At 39.8% G+C, this 24053-nt stretch overlaps 1 protein-coding gene across 13 annotated transcripts in view; it reads left to right on the forward strand.

The window, feature by feature from the left end:
• ROBO2 (roundabout guidance receptor 2) overlaps nucleotides 1–24053 on the forward strand; it is a 1224910-nt gene that overhangs the window by 1035223 nt on the left and 165634 nt on the right. For all 13 annotated transcript variants that reach the window (XM_075593984.1, XM_075593978.1, XM_075593980.1 and 10 more), the window contains exon 5: nucleotides 10917–11055. In XM_075593984.1, the coding sequence (XP_075450099.1) occupies nucleotides 10917–11055 (139 nt within the window). The remainder of the gene's footprint in view (nucleotides 1–10916; nucleotides 11056–24053) is intronic.

Here is a 24053-nt window from a genome sequence, read left to right on the forward strand (position 1 = left end):
TGTAAAGAAAAACATTCCAGTAAGTAAAAATATTAGAGACAGTAGATCAACAGGATACAATATTTAGTTCTATTAATATGCAGCAATATAAAACTGTTGTAATATAAATATAAATATACAATATATATATACTGTTGTAATATAAATATAAATATACAAAATATATATACTGTTGTAATATAAATTTAAATATACAATTTATATATCCTGTTGTAATATAAATATAAATATACAAAATATATATACTGTTGTAATATAAATATAAATGTACTAAATATATGTACTGTTGTAATATAAATATAAATATACAAAATATATACTGTTGTAATATAAATTTAAATATACTAAATATATATACTGTTGTAATATAAATCTACAGAAATAACAAAAATATTAGATACAGTACTGTAGATGTACAGTACATTTTTGGATCTAATTTTTTTTTAAAAGTGTTATAAATATACTTACGCATTAGTTACCCTTGATGCCCTTTTGAGTTCTCTGTTTTTTCCATGTGCATGATAGCTCACGGTGGTTGCTGGCACAACGAGGCCAGAAGTAGCTAACCAGCGTTGGATAGCAGCAATTCGGTGTCTGCTCGTGTACATCTCCTTAATTCACATGCTGCTATCCTTGGAAATCTTTTTAACAAGCATTGCTGCGAGTAGAAAGAAATACAAACACAAGAATGTATATTCGATGTTTAGTCGATGTGTATTCAATGTGCAGTGAATCCACAAAATGGATGGTGTATTTATACGGTAATGACTCACATTAGAGTACGCCCACTTTCAACACCTGTACCTGGTCGCCATGCATAAAAGGTTACACACTTTGCATAGCCCACCACTCGATGATCTTTATCTGAACTTGCCCTTGTCCAGATACTGCATTGTGCCACCTGCTTCCATGGAGCAACCCCGATTCTACGGACGCAGGAACCCACTCGCCTCTGCCGTGCCTGTCATGCAGAAAAAGCGAAAGGCGGTTGCCGTTTCCACGCTAAGGCAAAAGCGACAGGCTAAGGCCAATAAAGAAAACCTTCTGCTGACCCCAAAGGCTAAGGGTTTTCATAGACGTCAGCCTTATTATGTCATGAAGATATACGGTGATGTACTCTCGACGCAAACGATTGGCAGCCAACCCATCAAATCTGCACACCACTTCCTCACATACGCTTCGACGACTCTGCCGCCACTGTCCCAGAAATCTTCAGCTTGTCTTCTCCACCCCTCGTCCTCGACGCTACCGCTGCCCTCCCGGAAACCCACAGGCCATCTTCTCCGGTTCTATCCGATGACGCTGCCGCCTCTGAAATCCACGGGTCACTTTCTCCTTTGCTCTTAGACGACTCTGCTTCTCGCCCGGAAATCCAAAGGTCACTTTCTCCATCCCTCTTCGACGACGCTGCCGCTTCTCCTCTACCGGATATCCACAGGTTACCTCCTCCACCCTTCTTCGATGTCGCTGCCGCTTCTCTCCATGGAACCCCCATCTCATCCTCCGTTGCACCCATCCACCCAGATGTCCACACGCCATGCACAAGAAGCAGCTCGTTAGACCGGATGCTGAATGGGATAAGTGTGGATCTCCCCGGGAACTCTATTGTGCTAGCAAAGATAGATTTGCTTCTGGAGACCATGTTAAATGTGGAGCAACGGATGCTACATATGGATCAACGGATGATACATATGGATCAACAGATGCTAGATATGGATCAACGGATGGATCGACGGACGGAGAAGATAGAGGCTGACATAGCGGGTATACATCATTTGCTCGGTGTTAATGCCCCTGTTTCCCCGATGCCGGAGCAGGGGGGTGACATGGATGTGGTGAATGGGAGCATCGACCCCCTTCCATCACCAAGCGCACCCTCTCCACCAGAAGATGTAGTGTACATGTATGCCGTTGAGGAGGACATGATAACCCCGTCAAGACCACGCCAGGAGACAACACGGCAACCAAGACCGGAGGAAAGCTTCCTCCCAGACAACCTACCATCGCCCGTCGCCTCAAGCACACCCGCTCGCAGAAGACCTACATTCGCTCGCATCGATACGGTGCCCGACATCACCCTGTGCGATCTGCCACCGGCACTCAGGGAGAAGTATAGGGTGATGAGTGCTGGTGCACCCCACAAGTATGCCTTGTTACTTTTTAAGCACCATGTTCCCTACTCGTTGTACTGCGACAGGGCCTTCAGAGTGAACTACGAAGGAAATCGCGTAAAAAAGGCGCTTCCTGACAATTTAAGAAAGAACATTCTGGATGAAATGCTGCGCTTTTATCCAATTACAGATCCTGTAATGAAAGGCGTTCGAGACTGCATTAATGGCGTTTTGCGCCATGCAAGGAATCGACCATGGACGGACAATGTGGTGGACTTTATGGTTTAATCACGGGAACTGTAAGACCATACTGTTGTGCTGAACTGTGCTGTACATGTTTTAACGTGCTGTACACACACACAGGACCTGCACAATTCCAGTCCCTTGGGGCCGCAAACAGGCACGGTTTTCAAGGTTGTACATCCCACTGTACTGTATACTGTATGTTTCATTAATAAAGGAGATGTTGCGTTTTGTATACTGTATTTTATGAATAAAGATTTTTTTAATCACAAGTAAGACCATACTGTGTGCTGAACTGTATTGTACATGTTTTGACCTGCTGTACTTAAATAAAGGAGATGTTGTTGTGTGATTCTTAACTTGTATTTATACAGAAATGTTTTAACTTGCTGTACACACACACAGGACCTGCACAATTCCAGTCCCTGAGGGCCGCAAACAGACACGGTTTTCAAGGTTGTCCTGAAAACCGGGCCTGTCTGCTGCCCTCGAGGACTGTACTGGTGCAGACTGTTTTGCACACCATCCCACTGTATATGTTTTGACTTTAATAAAGGAGATTTTGCGTTTTGTATATTTTATGAATATAGAATTTGTTTTTAAAACATGTGACTGTAAACCATACTGACTGACTGTAAATGTTTTACTTTCTATACATAAATGTTTTCACTACTGTAGCAGTAAACCATACACCTGTTGATGTTTTGAATTGCTGTGCACTTAAAATGTTTCTAAATTGTACAGTATTTGTAAATAAATGTTTTTGTACTTACTCCACCAATAAAAGAACATGTTGATTTGTTTTATATTGTTCCATTGGCTCCTTTGCTACTGTAACAAAATACAGTGTTTCTAGAATGTACACTACTGTCCAGGCACACTGTACTGTATACTGTAGGCATGCTCAGTACAAGAGTATTAAAAAAAATAGAAGACACATACAGTACTGTACTGTATGTACTGGCACTGTATAGAAGACACATACTGTACAGTATGTACAGTACTGTAATACATGTAGAATAAATGCATAGTTTTTATTTTTTCGGGTTTATTACACAGTATATTGTTTATAAAAAAGTATTGTATACTGTACGGGCGGAAAACATCAGCATACTGTTTCAGGTACAGTATTCTATCCTAATCAATAACAACGGCCACTAAACTGTAGACTCTGGTACGCGGGTTTTTAAATTTGATTCAGCAATGTGCAGGCATTGTTACACAAAGCGATATTATCCATCGAAATCCCTCCATTAGCCGCTTTCTTTTCTGAGGAAAAACAAAAAGAAAAGTTTTACTGTAATGGTCTAAAGAAGTTCCCAGCCAGTCCCACCAATAATTTTCTCGGTGGGCGTCTCCTGTTCACATGCGCACGCGCCTACCGTCGATGTAATGACATGTATATGTGTTTCAAGAAGGTTCCAATGCGCATGTGCCTAGCGTTCCACCAATTGTTCAGTATCTGCAGTACAGTACTATAGAAGCCGCTCAGCCAATGATATTGCTTACAGGAGAATCGCTTGACTTTTGAATCGCACCGATATTGATACTGTATTGTCAAAATAAAAAAAAAACACAGAAAATAATACGGCAACAATACTCACCATAGAATTTCCCATTCAGCTGGCGCCGGCGCCGGTCCACTGCCAGTCCAGTGTTCTTGATCATCCACGTTGATAGTTTGCAGCGGGACTAGTCCACCTGTAGTCAGCTGATGAGGCTGGAAATTGCTTAGGTACATGCAAACTTGATCGAAACTGTACGCGAAATCCGGCTCAGGGACAGGGTTGTCACTGATGGTGGGACCGTTATCGGAAGCCGGTGCCGGTGCATTGCTTGGCAGCGACTATCGTTTCTTAGTTGGTTGTAACACCACCCTTCGCCTTTTGCCGTCTGCATGATCATAGATACAGGAAAAAGCCGGTGATACACACCAATACCCTCCAACAAATTGTGGCTCAATACGATAAAAACAGGGATCGCTACATAACCTTTTCCTTATTGCACGCTTCCACGTATGAGGAGCTGGCGAAAATCATAGTTTTCGATAAAATACTGATAAATTTGAACAACTGTTGCCATCTTATCCTCTGTTGCATTAATCGCGGCCCATATCAAATACGTGTAACTTCTGTCGGGTTTTTGGAAAACAGGCTGCACTTGAACACTCATGGCGGTCGGCGGGTCTCTGGAGAATACTGTAACCGAAACTGGTCTTTGTCTTTCTTTAATATGAAAAGCCTAAATTGATACATTTTTGCAACCTCTTCCTTCAGTCTCAAGGCCAAGTTACAATAGCACATCTTTTTTAAACGAAACACCTGCAAGTCGACACATTACTGAAGCGCATGCGCATTACAATTCATGAATATCTGCCATTTGGCGGACAGGCGAAGAATTGCAACCTATTAAATCCGAACCATTCTCAATAAACGCATCAACCGCGCGTCAACCGCGCATGACCCGTGGCTGAGAACACAAAATGAATGCGGCATGCTCCAGGTGAAGTGCGTCGCATTCCAGGAAAAAGCCAGGGAAAAAACGGCGATGTGTTAGACTCAGATGAGCCGCAGCAGTACGATACTCTAAAGGGGCAATATCTATCTCTGGTTTAATCAATCAGGGTTAAACCCCTTATGGTGAAGACGACCCATTTAAAGTTTACGGCACACGCAAGCGCTATTTTTGAGGTTTTAACATTAGTAGGTGTTTTCTTTGCATTAATAAAATAACACTTATTTACATTATCAGTGGAGGCGAGTGCTTCACTACGAATGCTGTCTCTTCTGTGTTGTTCATTGCTATTTATCCTGGATAGCACCCCTCCACTACATAAACCAAAGAAGCTGAGCACCCCCTCCCTTTTTCTTGTAATCTGACAAAATAACCTGATGAAAATCAAGCGCCCTGTGATATTATTTTTTCACACTCACAGCACACGTCGGCCCTTATTTACTAAGTAATGTCTTGTGGCAGGTCCCGCAACCCAGCATTACATGGTGACAGTTTAAATCAATGTAAAAAGCTAAAGTGAATCAATAAATCCTAATACCTGTACATATCATCACACAGGCTACCAATACAGTTGACTATTCTAATTGCATTCAATATTTTTATTTCCATAAAAAGTGCTTATCACAAACTCTGCAATGGATTGCAATTTACATACAAAATTAAATAGTAAAGCCACTTCCTTGGCTAGAAAAATTGGGTCAATATAGTTTTAATGCAACCTTGACAGCCTTCCCTCAAACAGTTCAAATTCCATTAGCAAAGTTCAACACCAGTGCATATCAATTGTGCAACAGAAACCCTGTTACAAATGATATTAATTTGTTTAAATTGAACATTTCCATTTTATTCATGAAGAGGACTCTGTATGGCAAATATGCACTGTTAATATTTTAAGACACAACTTTGTTTAGATAAACCTGCTTCTGTAAATATGCATGCAAGGACAGTCAGTCTTATCTTTGCAGTGCCATGAATTATTCTTACATGCAACATCTCCCCGAATGCTTTGTGGGCCAATGTACAGTATCAAGGAGTGCAAATGGACTTTCTGCAAAATACTGGTGCTGGAAATATATTTTCACTGTTTGGGGCCTATGCTATAAGCCAGGCCTGCACAAATCCAGTTCTTGAGGGCCGCAAACAGGCCAGGTTTTCAGGATATCCCTAAATCAGCACAGCTGGCTCAATTAGTGGCTCAGTCATACTGAACCACTAATTGAGCCAGCTGTGCTGAAGTAGAAAACCTGGCCTGTTTGCGGCCCTCGAGGACTGGAGTTGTGCAGGCCTGCTATAAGCGTTCATAAGCCAACTATCTAGCACTTATTGGTCAAAATACCTACTGCAATTCTGTAAGTCTCGATAAGTGGGCGATAAAGGCATGAATTGACACATTTTTCAGCCGTCAAAAAAAGATCGCCGGGTGAGCAGCTATAACCCACTTATCGACAGGTTCTGAAACTCGTGCAATTCTAGTAGCCACGATTAGGTTATTGAGGCATATCGCTACGCTAAAATGGTGAGTTTCTCCCAAAATCCTCACGCCAGGAAAAGTTGGCGTGAGGCTGGTGAGAAACTGCTGAGAGGCGGCGAGACGGGACAGAAAAAAATGTTTTTTTTTCCTGCATCAGATTGATGCCGGGACACTCCAGAGCTGATATCCATTAATATCAGCACCGGAGACCCCGGCATGAATGCCATGCAATAAAATACATTTACAGGCAACTTTATTACCTTAATGAAAGGGTTAACCCCTCCCGCTACCCTCCAAGGGCCAAATTCCCCCTTCACCCACCCCCACTACCCACTATAAACACTAATACCCACCTCCTCTACCCCTACATGATTGATACCAGAGGCCGCAGGTGTCCTTAGATGTTTCCCGCGGGTGTCTGGGGACCCTCGGGTGGTCCTTGCGGGTGTCTGGGGGCCCTTGAGTGGTCTCCACAGGTGTCTGGGGGCACTCGGGACATCCCCGCAGGTAGACCCCACGGGTGTCCGGGAGTCCTCAGGTGGTCTCCTTGGGTGTCTGGGGAGCCTCATGTTGTCAGCGCGGGTGTCTGGGGGCCCTTGGGTGGTCCCCGCAAGTGTCTTGGAGTCCTCAGGTGGTCCCTGTGTTTGTCTGGGAGTCCTCATGTGGTCCCCGCGGGTGTCTGTGGACCCTCGGCTGGTCCCCACGCATGTCTGGGGGCCCCTGGGTGGTCCCCGCGTGTCCCCACCGGCCTGCGGTACCAATCCTGTGGCATGTGTGCACTGTGAAATACATTGAAATAAATACACAACCCTCCCCCCCCAACACATACAGTAATGGGTAAAATAACTTTTTTATCCAGATATGGATAATAGCTCATTTGCCCATTATAAAATAATAAAAAAACATTAGCTAGCACTGAAACATTAGCCAGAAATGAGTGAGAAGTTCCCCAAATCACAGTAAAATGGGACATTCTGTATCAAATACTGAACCTGAGCCTGTCATTTGATTCTATTTAATATAATCTGGCAAAAATTTCCACATCTACCGATGTTTGTAAAATAAAAAGTAATGATTGATAATTTCTCACATATTAAAAATACAATAATGTTCTGTACATCTAGATACATTTCTCTGGGGTTTGATATATAAGTTTACTAGCTAAAGTGCCTGGTGTCGCGTGGTTGCAGTACACTGGAGTCAAAGCCTGGCTTTGCATGGGTCTCTCTCCCTCCCTCCCCCTCTACCTCCTTCTCCCTTTCCTCCCTCCTCTCACCTCCTACTCCCCTTCTCTCTCCCCCCTCATCTCTCTCCCTCCCATCACTTTCCTTTAATACCTTATGACAGGGGTGCACAAACTTTTGATGCTGCGCCCCTCTGCCTGGCGTCCCCCAGTATTGCACTCCCTCTCCTACCTAGCATCCGTGTCAAATGACGCTCCGGGGTCACACCGGTGACGTCATGTCACATGACCCCGCGTTGCCATGGAGACACATCTGAATCTCGATAAGTTTTATGTTGCAGAGACCTCACGCAATCCCCCGGCATTAGTTTAAATGCCTTGGGGAGGAGCGCAGAACCTCTGCAACCGCCCCCCCCCCAGACAAAAATTCCTGCCCCCCTGGGGGGCGTGTCCCCAGTTTCTGCACTGCTGCCTTATGATATCCCCAATTATTTCCACCTCTCTCTCCTTCTCCAGAATTCTTACTTTCTCCTAACATGCCAACTGGCTTCCTCACTTTCTTTCTTTGTCTGCTTTATGTGTAAACTTTATAGCTATCTACCTCCAGGCTATGTGTATTATGATGTCACCAGTATGATGTCATGTGCCAGAAACATAGCCTATCAGGTACAACATGCAGTGACTGACTTGCTTGAGAAATTGTAATAACTCTAACGTTCCTAGTAGCACACCTTTCCTCCTTTGGACTCTTTCAGAGGTTCCAAGTCCTGACAGTTCACCTTATTTTGATACATATCCTTCCAAATTTGGTTGTTCTAGGTCTTATGGTTTGGGCATGTACCGTGAGACACACAGACAAACAAACTGAAACATGTAGTAGATTTATAAAAATTTGAAATTGCTTTAGTTGGGTAAGTAGCTTGTTGCGTCACATTTAGCAAGAGTACATTTGAAAGACGGAATAATTTGTTATGTGAAAAAAAGCAGAGAGTGACAAAAGAAGATATCTAATTGCTAGATAGAGGTGAAAAACGTATTGGCCACCTGATGTTTAAAGTCGAAATCCATGCTGCTCTTTTTTTCATTTTATTTACATTTTTTATAGTATCTGACCTGGGGATTTCCCCCTGAGCTTAATCACCGTAGTCTAAATCAGGGGTGCTCAACTCCAGTCCTCAAGACACCCCAATGGGTCAAGTTTTAAGACTATCCCAGCTTCAGCACGGATGGCTCAATCAGTGGCTTATTCAAAGACGGATCCACTGATTGAGCCATCTGTGCTGAAGTAGGGTTATCCTGAAAACCTGACCTTTGGGGGTTCATCAGGACTGGAGTTGAGAACCCCTGGTATAAATATAGTAACTGGGACCCTCTGTTCCCAAGATTTTTGCTGTTATTTGGTAGACACCATAGGCTGGCAATAGAAAGCCACGATATCATCAGGAGTGGACCATTGTGGCTTTCTGTTGGTGACCCCCGTAGCCACACTGGGATTTATTTGTACTCACACAAAACATGTTTGTCCTGTTAGATCTGGTTAGCTCTGGAGGATGCTATGATCCAGGTACTATAAAATATATGTATTCTAACTTGGATTGTTGCTTTAAAGATCTCACACTGGTTCTCCGGGCATGTAGATGTGTTATACTGTACATTGGATGTGTTTGACATTTTTAAGTGTAAATTCTCACAGTAACTTTTTTCTTATTGGTATAAAAATATAAGTGTCATGTTTCTTAAAGAAAAAAAGTGTTACATTCTATCAGATCTACTCTTATTCTGCTTTATTTAGCTTATATCTACTGTTACTCATTTTGGAGATGTACATTTATTAGCCTGCATTTTGAAGCCATATATATTGTATCCAGAGAGATTAAAACTGCAAGTAAGTTATGCAGGGGATTCGAATCCAGTTTATCTCATACATAGAATGGTAATTACAATTGGCAATGGCGCGTGCTCTGATCACTCTATAGTTTTGCAATTAGCTATTTGACTGATTAAAATGGTGGTTCTTAGAGAGGAGTTGTGAAAAATAACCTAGACTGAGTTATTTTTGTAGGACCTATTATCATTAGTGTAGACTTCAGTTGCATCCTGTTTGATTCCTCAATATTCATATTGTAATTGGCTGCCTTAGCTTCCAGCATGCACTGTTTGATACATAACCACATTAGTGACTTTACATAAAAGATAGCAGCTAAAAGAAGTAAAATCACTTTCAAGTTTCAACCTATTGTGTTTACAAAATAACTTTAAAAATGATTCCAAATACTTACGGGTGCCTGGTATTTTTTAAGGCATCAGTCACTTAGATTTAACCATTGACAATGTCACTACCATTAGTTCCTCTTTGTCGTGAGAGAGACTGCAAATGTAAGCACTTATCGTACACCTAACAGTTTAAGAGTTTAAAGTTTTGAAAGATAATCTGATTATCTGACTAGAGATGGGCGAATTTTCGGGGGAATTTGTCAAAAGGGGCGATTCGCGTTTTGTGGATTTTTCATTATTATTACCAATACACTACGCGGATTTTGCAACCTCTGGACGGATTTGTACAATCCAATCCATGGATTCAGTAATCCGTTGGCGTTTTCTTATATATATCCGTTGGCGGGTTATATATATATATATATAAAACAAAAAACCTATTTAGAGTTTACTCATAGGGATAAAAGGCCCTGTTGCAGGCTAAAACGTGGACAAACCACTGGAAATCTTTGTAATTCTATATCCTGCGCAATTCAAACATCTTGGTCATTTCTCTGTGTTGTGCATGCCACGTTTTATTGATCTATTAATGATTTTAGAGGTTTGTTTGAGCCTTTTTCAGTTTAGCACCCAATCACATGTATACTTTTCATTTTTTTGTGTACATAATTACGGTTGAAGACACCTTATTTCATATTGGATCATATTATTAATAAAACCTCTCATTACAGGTCAGATGTTACATAATACACACATTTGTCATCTGATAAAAGCTACTTACAGTATTTGCTTCACAAGAATATATATTTTATGACACTTCCTATTATATTGATATTTATGGTTTCCTATTTAACCGTAAATATCAATGTAACGTTTGAGTAGATAAACTTGGTAGCATAGTAACAACCTTTCCATGCCATCTCTGAGTAGAGATTATGCAAATGTATTAAATGTGCTTAAAAAACATTTCACAAATTTCTTCTAAAATTTGTGTTTTGGTGAACGGACGCACTGCTTTCATATTTAACCAGAATTTTGCATATTGTTCTGAAATTCTCTAAAGTTTTGCATACCTATCTTAATTCTAGTAAAATATTGTATGTTTGACCATCCTCTTCTACAGTATCTGTTTTATGTATTTACTCGTCTTTCGCTTTTTTTTTTTCTTCTTGTTTTCAAGAACGACCCACATTTCTCAGAAGACCAATTAACCAGGTTGTTCTGGAGGAAGAAGCTGTAGAATTTCGATGTCAGGTCCAGGGGGATCCACAGCCAACTGTCCGATGGAAAAAAGATGATGCAGATTTACCAAGAGGAAGGTGGGGATTACCATTTTACTATGTGTGTTCAATTTAGTTTGAAAGGCCTATTGAGTATATGAATATCTTCTGCAGTTGTTTGCTTAAGAGAACCCACTCTGTTATAATTGTCTATATCTTATATGCTACATCATATTGTATATATGAACATTGTTTTTTGTTCTTATTTATCAACTTTAAATACATGTGAAGAATTTCATCATCTGCAAATCAGATATTAAAAAAATATACATTTATACATGTACATTTTATTTTAAATGGCAAATAGAATGAATAAATGCAATGCCCCATTATTACATAGCAATTGATATACATAATCTTTATTATTTTAGAATTATGTCCCATTAAAGAATATTACAAATAAATGTTTACAAATATGTCATGGTAGCCCAAAATGAACCTTGGTTATGGGCACTGTTAATTAAACTATTGTACAAATCTATAGGCACCTTTGTTAAGGAAATACTATTTTTTTTTAACTTATATCTTTTAAGAAAATCATAAGCAAAGTAATGAAGAAATGTCATGCCAGTGAAGTTTAGAGGGCAGCATACAGTACATCTAATATTTTAGGGTTTTTGTCTCTGTCTACCCTAGATATTCAAAACAAATTGCAGGTTAAACAACAGACCTTGAAGAGAAAGGAAAGCAGTCACTATAATCAAAGAACCATGGTTAAATGTTTAATGGGTAAACATCTGTTTGTAGATAAGCATTCCGAGATACTGTGACTTTGAAATGTGCATGGTATCACTGAGGCTTCTTGCACATTCAAATATACAGTAGCAGCAATTCACTTTATTGACCATTCAAAATACTGTTGCCTTTTTTTATCATTAGGATTGTATTTGCCTTTTTACATTGTGTATGTACATATTTTGGATATAGCAGTTTCTGGAAATGTTCTTCCAAGTTAGGTTAGAATGGCTAATGGCATTCACACACAATAAGAAAATAAGTAATTATGTTAAAAAGGAAATAATAAGCAGCAGAAACATACTCTAGGGTTGTATATATTGTGGAGCAAAGCTGGAATATTGGTACTGTATTTTGCATCAATGTGTTCTTTGCTCCAAGTTTGCCCCATGTACACCATGGTGCTTGTGACTTTGGGGAATACGTGTTAAAGTCTTGTGGTAGCCATTGCTAAAGAAAAGGAATCGCATTGAAGGCAATTGGATTTTTTTCCGTTGATAAATCCATTGCAGGTTTTTGTTTCTACTCTTGCCCTCATTTTTCAGTCAGAAGACTTTAATACATATCCTCTGTGGTGAGTGTAGGAGGGGTTAAAAGTTACAGGGTGTTGGTCAACACTTATCCTTTCACTTGAAACCAAAAATCTGTCAGATCTGAAGTGGTGTAAGTGTACACATCTGCAATAGAGATGGGCAAACCTGTTCAGTGTACAAACATTTGCATGTAGATATGTAGGGAAGATGGTGCTAAATATTAGTGTGTGCACTATATTTATATAGTCATTGAAATATAGAGAAAAGAGGAACACTACAATTCATCCATAAGGTAGACAGTCCATGAATATGGGGGGCAAATAAAGACCTAGCGGTCAGTCTGCTTGACTACTACAAAAAATGGTCAATAATGCACAAACCCCTTTAACACATAAACATCCCCATAAAAGGGTCAAGGTACCAATATAAGGGCTAATGCCCATTACCTGCCCTTGGGGGTATCCTGAAGGTCCAGTAGTAGGTAGTGTTCCAGGGCGTGCAATCCTGAAGTGAAGGCAATTGATAGTAGGTGAAGCAAAGAAGCACAGCCCTTATCCAACGCAGATCCTTGAAAAGGAATAATATAGGGCAACTCCAGAATAAAATAGGGATGGAGCTTACATAATAAATACCCTTCATTTTTTATTCTGGTGTTGCACTATATTATTCCTTTTCAAGGATCTTCGTTGGATAAAGGCTGTGCTTCTTTGCTTCACCTACTATCAATTACAAACATTTGCACAACATATTCTATTTCTTCATAAATCTGAGAAAGTGGGGGACATGTGGGGAGACGCCTGTGAAAAAAGAAACACACCTGAGATACCAGGTAACTATGCTAATTTAGGTATGCAATGTATATGCAAATTATTTAACTTTGCATATTTCTATGCTCTTTTTTTTATGCACAGGTGTCTCTCCCCGTGTTGTATAAAGGCGTATTTGGGGGAGATACCGTTTTTAAGACTCCAAGCCCCCCCATTTCTCTCATTGGAACTTAATACATTTCCCTGATAGATTGCAATGTGAAAAAAAGATCAACATGATAAAGTAATGGTTTATGTTCTGGCTACATTTTAGTGTTTTCGAGATCTGCTGCTTTAAGGGGCTTATTTATCCACATCTCCCAGTAGCAAAACTCTTCCGCAGATTTATTGTAATAAACATCTCACTGAAAGCAATGGAATTTCTGTATTTAATAAACACAGGGCAGCTGTTTTGCACCAGTTTTGCTCTCATGAGACCCCTTATATACAACCCTTCATTTTTAAATATTAAGCAATCAATGCAGAAAGAGAACTCTATTCACAAGGCTTTAAACAGCCCAATATTTTCTTTTGAGGGTACAAGTAAATACAATTACAAATATTTTAGTTTCTATTTCACTTAATAAAATTAATATCTAATTACCCATATGTTTAATTCTAGAGCAGAAATAACATCCAAATTGACCATTCAAAATCCATCTTTTCCAGTGATAACAAAAATACAAATGAAAGCATAAATCTCCAACCTGACAATAAATAATGATAGAAATACAGAAATCACCATAGAAAACATAAAGGTTCATTAGAAGGTTGCATCACCAATCAATATTTATTATTTAATTGAGTAGTGGGTGATGGTTTAATAACAGGATTCAACATTTTATTTGGATTCTACTAAATGTAATTTCATAAATCTAGTCTGGAGGGGGTGGGGGGGGGGGGGGGGAGAGAGAGAAATGGTGTGCCTTAGAGGGCAGCTGCATCCCGTAATTACTAAGCATGTAAAACAAAATCTGTTCTCTTTGGTTGCTGAAGAGATTTTCAATTACAAGAGGAAATTTATGACACTGTAATAACTATTTTAACCTTCTGCACAGAAGAAGCATGCAGTGCCAGCTCTTCATCAGAGCGGGAGTAGATCTGTTTTAGCAGTCGTAGAAATGGACTTCAAGTAGCTTGCACGTGTTTCTGTGTGTTCTTCAGAGTTGAGCAGCTGGCTTTCCTTGGTAAATACATCTTTAATGGAATTGCAACCTCCACTTTTTGAGTTGCACTAACAGACATTTTCTGATGGCATGAGAATTATGTCAGAACCGGGAGGTGCGATATCGACCAGTTGGAAAAAAAAGCTAGCTGCTTCCCACACAGTAGTAATGGAAAAAGTAGAAACCCTAAATTACATTTCTTAAAATATAGCTATTGAAAAAAGATCTGTTGGTCTTTATGAAATGAGGTTACAGGGAAATGCAGTTAGTAGATAATGCGCCTTCTACTAATATTAGAATCATGTACCAGTAACCTGGATATCTTTGTGATATAATAGAGTCGTTTTCTCTTTGGAAGAGTATTGATGCAAAACAGACTTTAGCATTGTGGTTTTCTAAAGTTTGCTTTAATAACCAGTATATTATTACAGCATTGAAAACATTGATGCATTATATGTAAGTGGTTCTCAACAAAAGCAGTGAGATTTTCTTGTTTTAGAATGTATAATTGTGCTTCTCACATATTTTGTTTTCGGCATGAATTAAGAAAAAATATTCAATAAACCATAAAATAAACATGTAGTGAAGAGGTTGCCTAGGAGAAACCCTGCAAACACCTTTTTTTTTGGCTAATGTCATCTTTGTTTTATTTAAAAAAATATATCTATTATTGCTTTTTATAGTGAAACTGATCGTTTTCATATTATCGTACTTCAAAAATATTTACTTGTAGATATTATCTTTTGGGAATGCTATTTTCTTCAGGAAAGTAATGTGATTTGATTTTTCAGAAGAAAAAAAATAGAGGAAGCTGAATATTTTTAAAGAAAACTCTGCGGTTGTGTATCTCAGGACCCTGGGGTGGGGGATCCCCTGAAAAAAAAAAGCATGGTTCCGCTCCAGAAGCCTCCAGTGGATCCTATGGGGGAGGGCCGGGGTCCAATAACAATTGAGCAAGGGGAACTTCTGCTTTAAGGATCTAAAATGATATTTTTTAAACCCCTGGACCTGCAAGATAACCGGCCTAAGGCACCCTGACCGGATCCTGCACGAAGTCTCCTGTGACCTGTTTCAAAATCAAATGTTAAACCAAATCAAATTTTCCAGCATCAATAAAACATGCCGCTGTTTTGCAAAGGGAGTAGATAAAAAGCCAGATTTATCATATGCCACTCAAGGGAAACTGGTTTTCTTTTTTTGCTCTTATATAAGAAAACAAAGGAAAGGAAGATGAGGTTATTTTTATTGCAATTACTGTAAGTCAGGTTGATAAATATTCTAGACCATGTTCCTACTTAACTGATTGATGACAGGATCTCGGGAAATATCTTGAAACAGAACTTTGATTCTTTTCTTTTTGTATTTTTTTGTCTGATGAAAAATCCCTTATAGGGATTAAATAAAAATATACTTACAATGTGGTCCTATTATTCCAGCATAACTCTTCTAAAGCCAGCAAACTCCAGTTAAGTAATAATCCCCGAAGAACATGGCATTACTTGCCAATAATGCCCTGGCTGGAAGAGTTGAAGGCCCGAGGCGAAGCCGAGGGACTTTAACCCAGCCAGGGTATTATTGGCCAGTAATGCCCTGTTCTGAGGGGATTATTACTATTATAGCCTAAATATAGATTTTTTTTTTAATTTTTCATAAAAAATATAATTTTTTGTAGTCATATTGATTGTTATCAGCATGATTGTCTACATTCTTATGCTTTTACTGCAAGTTTATTAAAAGAATTGTACATATACACAGCCCCCTCTATACACACACACACACACACACACACACACACACACACACACACACACACACACACACACACACACACACACACACACACACACACACACACACACACACACACACACACACACTCACACACACACACACACTGCAGTCCCCCTCTATACACACAAACACACACTCTGCAACCCCCTCTATATACACAAACACACTGTGCAGTACCCTCTACACACTGTGCAGCCCCCCTCCTCTACACCCACAAAACACACTGCAGACCTCCCCCACCCTCTACGCTCACAAAATACAGCAGCCCCCCTCTACACCCACAAAACACTGCAGACACACACACACACCAACAAAACAGACTGCTGCCCCCTCTACATCCATAAAACACACACCAGCAGCCCCCCTCTACACCCACTGCAGCCCCCATGTAAACCCACACACAGCAGACACAGACACACATACACACACACAAAACACTCTGCACCCCTCCTCCATCCACAAAACACACACTGCAGCCACCCGTCTGCACCTACAAAACACTTCAGAGATACACACAAATAAAAAAAACAGGCTCTGCCATCTCTACATCCACAAAGCACACACCAGCAGCCCCCCTCTACACCCACTGCAGCCCCCTGTAAATCCACAAACTGCAGACACACACCAACAAAACACTCTGCACGCTCCTCCAATCACAAAACACACACTGAAGACACACACACACTGCAACTCCCCCTCTACACCAACAAAACACACACAGCAGAAACACACCAACAAGACTCTGCTGTCCCCTCTACACCCAAAAACACACACCAACAGAAGACACACACACTAATGAAACACTCTGCTGACCCCCTTTACACCTGCAAAACACACTCAGCAGACACACAAACCTTTCCCCTCACTCTCCTGTGCGGAGCTCTCTGCAGACAGGGTGGGGGAGGGGTCAGTGCCTTACTGGTGTGTTCTGTCCAATCACCTCCCCTGTCTAAGTGCAAATTTCACTCTTTGGGAATGAAACCTGAAAGCTGATTGGCTGAAAAACTTGTCAAGCTGCCAAAAATTCCGGGCTATTACTGATTGGATAATGCCCGGAATTTTAACCAATCAGAGAGCAGGGATTTCAATAATGCCCTGAATTTTACTGCTTTAGCCTATAATATACAGTAAAATACATTTAGAATAGTTATAGTTGTGGCTTCTTGTACCTGTCCCAACTTTTTATCATAGACATATTTCTCATTATGTATGATTACTTATTATTTAAGTTCCATATTTACTAAGTGGTGTGCCATAAGACATATTTCGACGTTGGGAGACCAATAAGAGCCCATTTAAATAATGGTAATTATGATCATATCATGACATTTTGGCCAGTACAGATTTTATCCACATGCTGAACAACCACTCCATGAAAATGTTTTGGGTCCGGACTTTTCAGTAGACAATAAACCAATCTCACCATGTGAGACTCATATTATCTGATGGCTGCAGAAAAAGACTTTGTGTGACAAGTTATATTAACCCGTGCTGATCTGATATGAAAGCTGCATGCTATGTACAGTCTATGCAAGAGTCAAGAAAGACATTTGTCATGTCATACATTTATAACTCGGACCAGGACCCTGATAAACCATATTTTTTGGGCTGGCGGGAAATGTTTTGGCAGGCCTGCTTCAGAGATGAGAATTGACCTAGTCTTTGACAGATAAACCAAGGAGAAGTACATGAAATTATCACTTCTTAATGAGCCAATTAAAATTCTGCACTTGAAATCAAACTTGCACTTTTTTTTACAGGAAACATTGAAATATCAGTTTTTTTGTTATATTGTACATTTCACGTTATGTAACCTCATTTTGTGATGTCAAGGAAAAGTGCTTGTGATGTCTTGTGTTGAAGATCTTTGCTTTTTAAAAAATTGGTAAGTTGATCCATTTCCTTAGCAGTAGTTTGAAAGAAACAAAACAAGTCGAAAAGTTAAAAGTTGAGACATAGAAAAGGCAGTACAGCTTTTTGGAAAACCACTTTTTGGATGTGTTGTGTGCTGTTTTGTTTGTCTGAACAGATGGTAATGGCATTTCTGCTATTTCGTTTTCTATTTTATTCCTGTCTTTTTTGTCTTTGGTTCTTTTTCCCACTTTGTCACAGCTGGTTACCAATCAATCTCAATTCACGGTACAGTGATGATAGTGCATGTTGTCCAGGGGCCAAATCTGATTGGGTTGCATTTTTCAGCAGTGTTTCATATCCGAAAAAAACGTGTCTGCATGGTAAAGCCTGCCAGCACACTATTGTACAACTGTCATTAATCAAATGCATCAACAATGAATGCATTCATACAAACCAATGACTGCCAAATTTCTCAATCAAAATAACTCAATTTCTGTTAGTTTGCTCACTACTACTGTTTTGTCATATTTTCTGCTTTCAATTAACAGCAGACTTTAGCATATATTCAAAGATTTACATGTGGTTGTTTTTACGCTAGAAACTTGAGAAATATCAGGTTATTCAACTCTCTCAGTCTTCTACAGGCTGGTAACATATTGCATCACTGGAACATTTTACAAGCACCTTTGAGCATAAGGCTAAGCACAGTATGTTAGGCTATTACACAAAAGAACTATTGAAATGTTTTGAGATAACACAGAAATATAACACAGGCTATACTTTTAAGGCTATAAACAACCTGGGGGGAAGCCAGTAGTGTTCCAATAACATTTGTGATAAAGAATGAACTATTGTTCTCTGTTCAGTGAGAAGATATCCAAAAATACGTTATACTTTTTGATTGATACAGTACTTGCATTTGATTTCCCACGCTTCATGAGTAACGTCCATGGTATTGAATAGTTACTAATTAATTTACACTTTCTATCTTCTTATAACTATTATTATTATTATTATTATTATTATTATTATTATTTTAAAGGTTTCAACAACTGAACGATACTTTTAAAATAGCTTAATATTTAAAATGAATGTATATAACTATGGGCAATCTTCAAACAAAAACAAGTATCTGTTTATGCAATGAAGTATTATTACATGTACAGTACTACCTACAACATTTCTAATGTATAAGGAAGAGCAACCACTAGTTGGTCAGTTTATGACATTCTATACTCCTTAGATGTTTGTTAATATTTAAAACCAGAGACAGAACATAAAACACAGACAAAGCTCAGTTTTAGCACATCTAGTGAAACTCATACACGGTACAGTGCCTAAATATATATATGTATAAATATCTATTAAGTAAAATGGTCTTTTGGTTTGACATTTTTGGCCAAAATTGTTGTAAGCCCCTGAGCCAACTTCACGGCAGACCACAATTCAGGGGTCCCTAACGCTAATACAACAATTTTGGCCAAAAATGTCAAACCAAAAGACCATTTTACTTAATAGATATTTATACATATATATTTAGGCACTGTACCGTGTATGAGTTTCACTAGATGTGCTAAAACTGAGCTTTGTCTGTGTTTTATGTTCTGTCTCTGGTTTTAAATATATATTGCCATGCTCAGTAGCACTCCTCTGTGACACTCATATGCTTATATATATGTTGTGGTTATTTTGGGGGTTCAATAGGAGCTTGTTAGGTGTCCAATATGTTTGTTAATATGTATGCTGCTTGGATTTCTTGTGCCCTGACTGCATTTCAGTGGCTACTTAAATACATTGAATTGCAAAAGCATTTTTTTTCAATGAAGTATGGTAGATAATTTTTCATTTTTCCTCTCTATATTAATTATATTTACTGTTACAATACCAAGTCATATTCCATTGCTTGATTGTGTGTTAAGCGGAAATGTAATTCCTATTATTTTCTTTATATACACCCGTATATATACAAGCCGATAATTATAGCTACTGTCCCCAAGTCCTTATTATTGGAGTTTGTGAATAACAGTTTCCTATTTGTTCTCTCTACGCTATCTTGTAAATTATCTCTATAATGGGCTTTACACATGTTTTTTGTTCTATGAATAAAAATATATTACAATGCAATGCAATTTAATATTTAATTTATTTGTATACAACTTAATCATATCTCACCTCAGTAGTTCTTTATCTGGGCTAAAGAATCCAATTTCCCCCCAGATTTTTCTACTTGGATAAATGCCATATACTTAATGTATATAATTCATGTTTGCCTTCTCTGCATCTCCATTATGAGCTGAGGCAACCAGAACTGTATTCAGTACTCCAGATGTGGGCAAACCATTGGCTATAGCAGGGGTGCGCAAACTGGGGGGCACAAGATTTTCCGGTGGGCTGCAGCGGTTGCAGAGGCCCCGCGCTCTTCCCCAAGGCATTTAAATTAAATGCCGGGGGATCGCGTGAGATCTCTGCAACGTCCCTTACCTTGTCTTCGGTGATGCATCATCATGGCAACATGGCGTCAAATGACGCCGCAGGGTCACGTGACATCATGACTCCGCGGGATCATTTGATGCCAAAGACAAGGTAAGCAGGAGGGCACGAGCAGGGGGGGGGAGGGGGTTAGGGGGGAACAGGCAGGGGACGCAGCAGGAAAAGTTTGGGCACCCCTGGGCTATAGTACACTTTGGGTATCTGTTTCAAAGCCTTTGTTGGTTATTCCTTACATTTTATTTGGCATCTTGACTTCTGCTGTTCATTAGGGGGATGTTTTCATTGAGCTGTCCCCAATGATTCTAAGAACACTTTTGTGGGCCATAGTTGATAAAGATTCTGTATTATTTTGGATTTTTTGCTTACCGAGTACATTTATTAATATTGAATTATATATTTTTTATATAACCACCCATTCTGGAAAGATCCACAGAGGTCTGTTAACTCAGTTCTAATAATGGGTCGTTCTAAAAAATAATTGCCCTGAGGTTAACGCCTACCCACAAAGCTAATTATTTGCCAAATCAACAACTTTTATTTATATCTTATTAGCATAGGCTTAACGCAATGTTAAGTTAGCTTCAAATAACATGGCCATTGTTAAGTCTGTCTCACCTTAAGGTGACTTTACTGCCATCCAGACTCTGAAATATTACTTTTGAAGGAGAGGAAAAGAGACGGAGAGAGAAAGACAGACAAAATGATAGAGAGACATAGAAAGACACAGAGGGAAAGGCAGACAGACACATAAAGAAAAATAGAGACAGAGAGAAAGATGGTAATTTGGATATGCAAAGTATATTGAAATTATTAAAATTAGCCTGTATTCTAGGTGTATCAGGTGTGTTTTGTGGGTATAGAAGTCACTTGGGACTTTACAAAAATTGGACTCTTCTCTCAGCATCTGATGGGGATAAGGCTAGGTCCCCGCTGCCTGCTACAGCGCGCTCTGGCGTGCGCTGCTGGGACACGAACTGCCCTCAATGGGGCTGGGCCTGCTACCTACCCTGGCCGCTGCGCAGCCAGATTTTTCTTAAGATAGAAAAACTGTCTTCAGAACTGGTGACGGAGCACTGGCCATGCCCCCTGGGGGTTCAACGAATGTTGTCGACCCTGCTGGGTGATGTCATGGCCGCACCCCCCGCCCCCATCATGCCCACCCCGTCTTTCCCCCTGCAGCTCAATGCAGACCGGTGATCTCAGTTGTATGAGCCGCCAGCATGGCAGGCGCGCATGTACTGCCGACACCTGGGCCGCAGCCTATTACTTTCTTTAGGTAAGACCTAAGTAATGTCAGGTTAAATCCCATAGCGGACCTATGTGGATATCTATTGTCTGGGGGGAAGATCTCTTTTGCATATCATTAGCACTAATGGCTGTTATACTTAATGTAATGGCCTAATGTAATGACTGAAAACAGCACTTAACACTGCGTTAGGGAGCTTTGAAGATGTATGTTGACATTTGCAGTTAACACATCACTAAGTCAAGAACAGATCTCTTTGGCTCTGCACCTAAGTGAGCTTTTTACACACCTTTTACTGTGCTGGATGGCCTGTATGGTGACTGCTGTTATAATACTCTGAGTGCTCTGACTAGAGGTAAAAAATTGTGACGCTAACAATCTGTATACTGTATATTCTCTTAGAAGACCAGAGATTTACCCACTTGCTTGTTGTCTCCCTCTAAATTGCTAATAAATGAATGAGACTTGAACTTACTTACAGACAGACACACAGAGAGACACTTTGTTTTATTATAATTCATACCTGGAAGTGCAATTAGTTTGGCTAATTTTCAATCATCTGCTACAGTATATACATCCAGATTGTAATGAAAAGTTAAATACTAATATTAGTATATTAGTTAGTGCTCATTTGCATGTCCTTACCCAGAATCCCTGGCGGCAGATGAAGCATTGTATGCCAAAAGTTAATGGGGAAAGGTAGGTTTGAAGACCTGTCTGAGACTTGAATTGTGAATGGGCTCACAAGTGGTATTTTTAATTGCAGTACACTAATGTTAGTTACTCAATTTCATGTTTCAGTTTGAATCTTGACTGAAAAGCATCTGGCATATGTGATTTGGTAATGTTTACTTTACTAGGTCTAATACTTCTCCTCATGTTACATATGTATAACCTTGAAACGTATGTTTTTCTAAGATGAAATTATCTTCTTTGCGAGCACCATCCTATTATATTGGTTTACGGATTGTATTGTACTTTTCCATAGGTTGTTTATTAAGCAGTAGGTTTTTGGATTTTGCTAGTTCTTTTGTGAGTGTGGTACTGGTATTTTGTTGTTTTGTATGCTTAACCTTGAAAGATATTCCCTCTTGCTTAGTAATTTCACTGATATTTTCAGTAGTGAAGACTGATGCAAAAATGTAAGTCTTTCTGTAATGGCCCTACCTGTAATGGCTCTACCTTGCATCCTTTACACAATTTTCTCTGCTTATTACCACTTTTCTCTATACTTTCTTTTTTTTGGGCCTCCATTTTTGTAGATTTACATTTGCCCAGTTCTTTGTGTTCTTTATGGACTTGTTCTTTATCCATTGCCCTCATTTTTTTAAATATATAATGTTCTTTAACTTCTAACGGATGCATTTACCTGCTGTGACACTAAATGTAGCCCTGACGCTATGTAGTGCACTTTCCCCCATCCCCTGGAAGATGTGCGGCTATGGTATATGTGTGGTGCTATACCTGTGGCGTACAGGAGATCCGAGTCTCCGCTCCTGGGAAGCTAAGGTATACCTGAGTGATCGTTCGGTAGCGCCTCCACCTGTAATGGGATTCTACTATGTAGAATCAGGCTGCAGTCACCGTGCGGTGTCTCACTGTGTCCCTGACACTGATAATGCTAAGCGGGACAGTGTCCCTGTCTAAGGGCAAGTCCCTAAAGCAACCACAAGCTATGTGGGAGTCGGGGCCTAGCTGGGGCCTAACAGGGGGTATCTGGCCTACTGCAGCGCACATACAAACTACCCCTTCCTTGTCCCTGCTCCAGTGCGATAATTGTATCAATATCCCCATGCAGAGGAAGCTGCAGCCCTATTGGCTCTCGCGCAACAAGTGATTAGCAGACCCTATGCCTTCTGGGGCTTGTAGTTCCCGCAGAGCCCTTCTCCCTAATGGCCGCCTCTCGTGCGGTCCTACTGCGCATGCGCGAGTCTTTGCGCAATCAATTGCAAAATGGCAGCGCCCTGCAAAGGGAGCCACCGGAGCCTCCGTGTGCTGCTTGGGCCAATATTTACTCGCCCGGGGGTTAAATCCACTCGCCCGGGGTGAGCAAATGTATAGGTTTGTCGAACACTGTTATATATATATATATATATATAGAGTAATAAATATATATATATATATATATATATATATACGAGCTTGAGACAAAAGGTGGCACTGTGGGCTCATTTGCATGTCATTTCCCAGAATCCCTTGCTGCAGTGGAAACGCTGTGTGCTGGGCGATAATGGGGAAAGACAGGGTTGCAGACCTGTCTAAGACATGCAAATGAACATACAGTAATATTTACAGTTGCTATAAATACATATATATATATATATATATATATATATTTATATATATATTATTTATTGGAAACATAACATTCAACCCCAGGCTAACCCAGACCTAAATAACTCTCTAGAACAGCCGT

This window comes from Ascaphus truei, chromosome 3 (genome assembly GCF_040206685.1).
Source record: "Ascaphus truei isolate aAscTru1 chromosome 3, aAscTru1.hap1, whole genome shotgun sequence".
Classification (NCBI taxonomy): domain Eukaryota; kingdom Metazoa; phylum Chordata; class Amphibia; order Anura; family Ascaphidae; genus Ascaphus; species Ascaphus truei.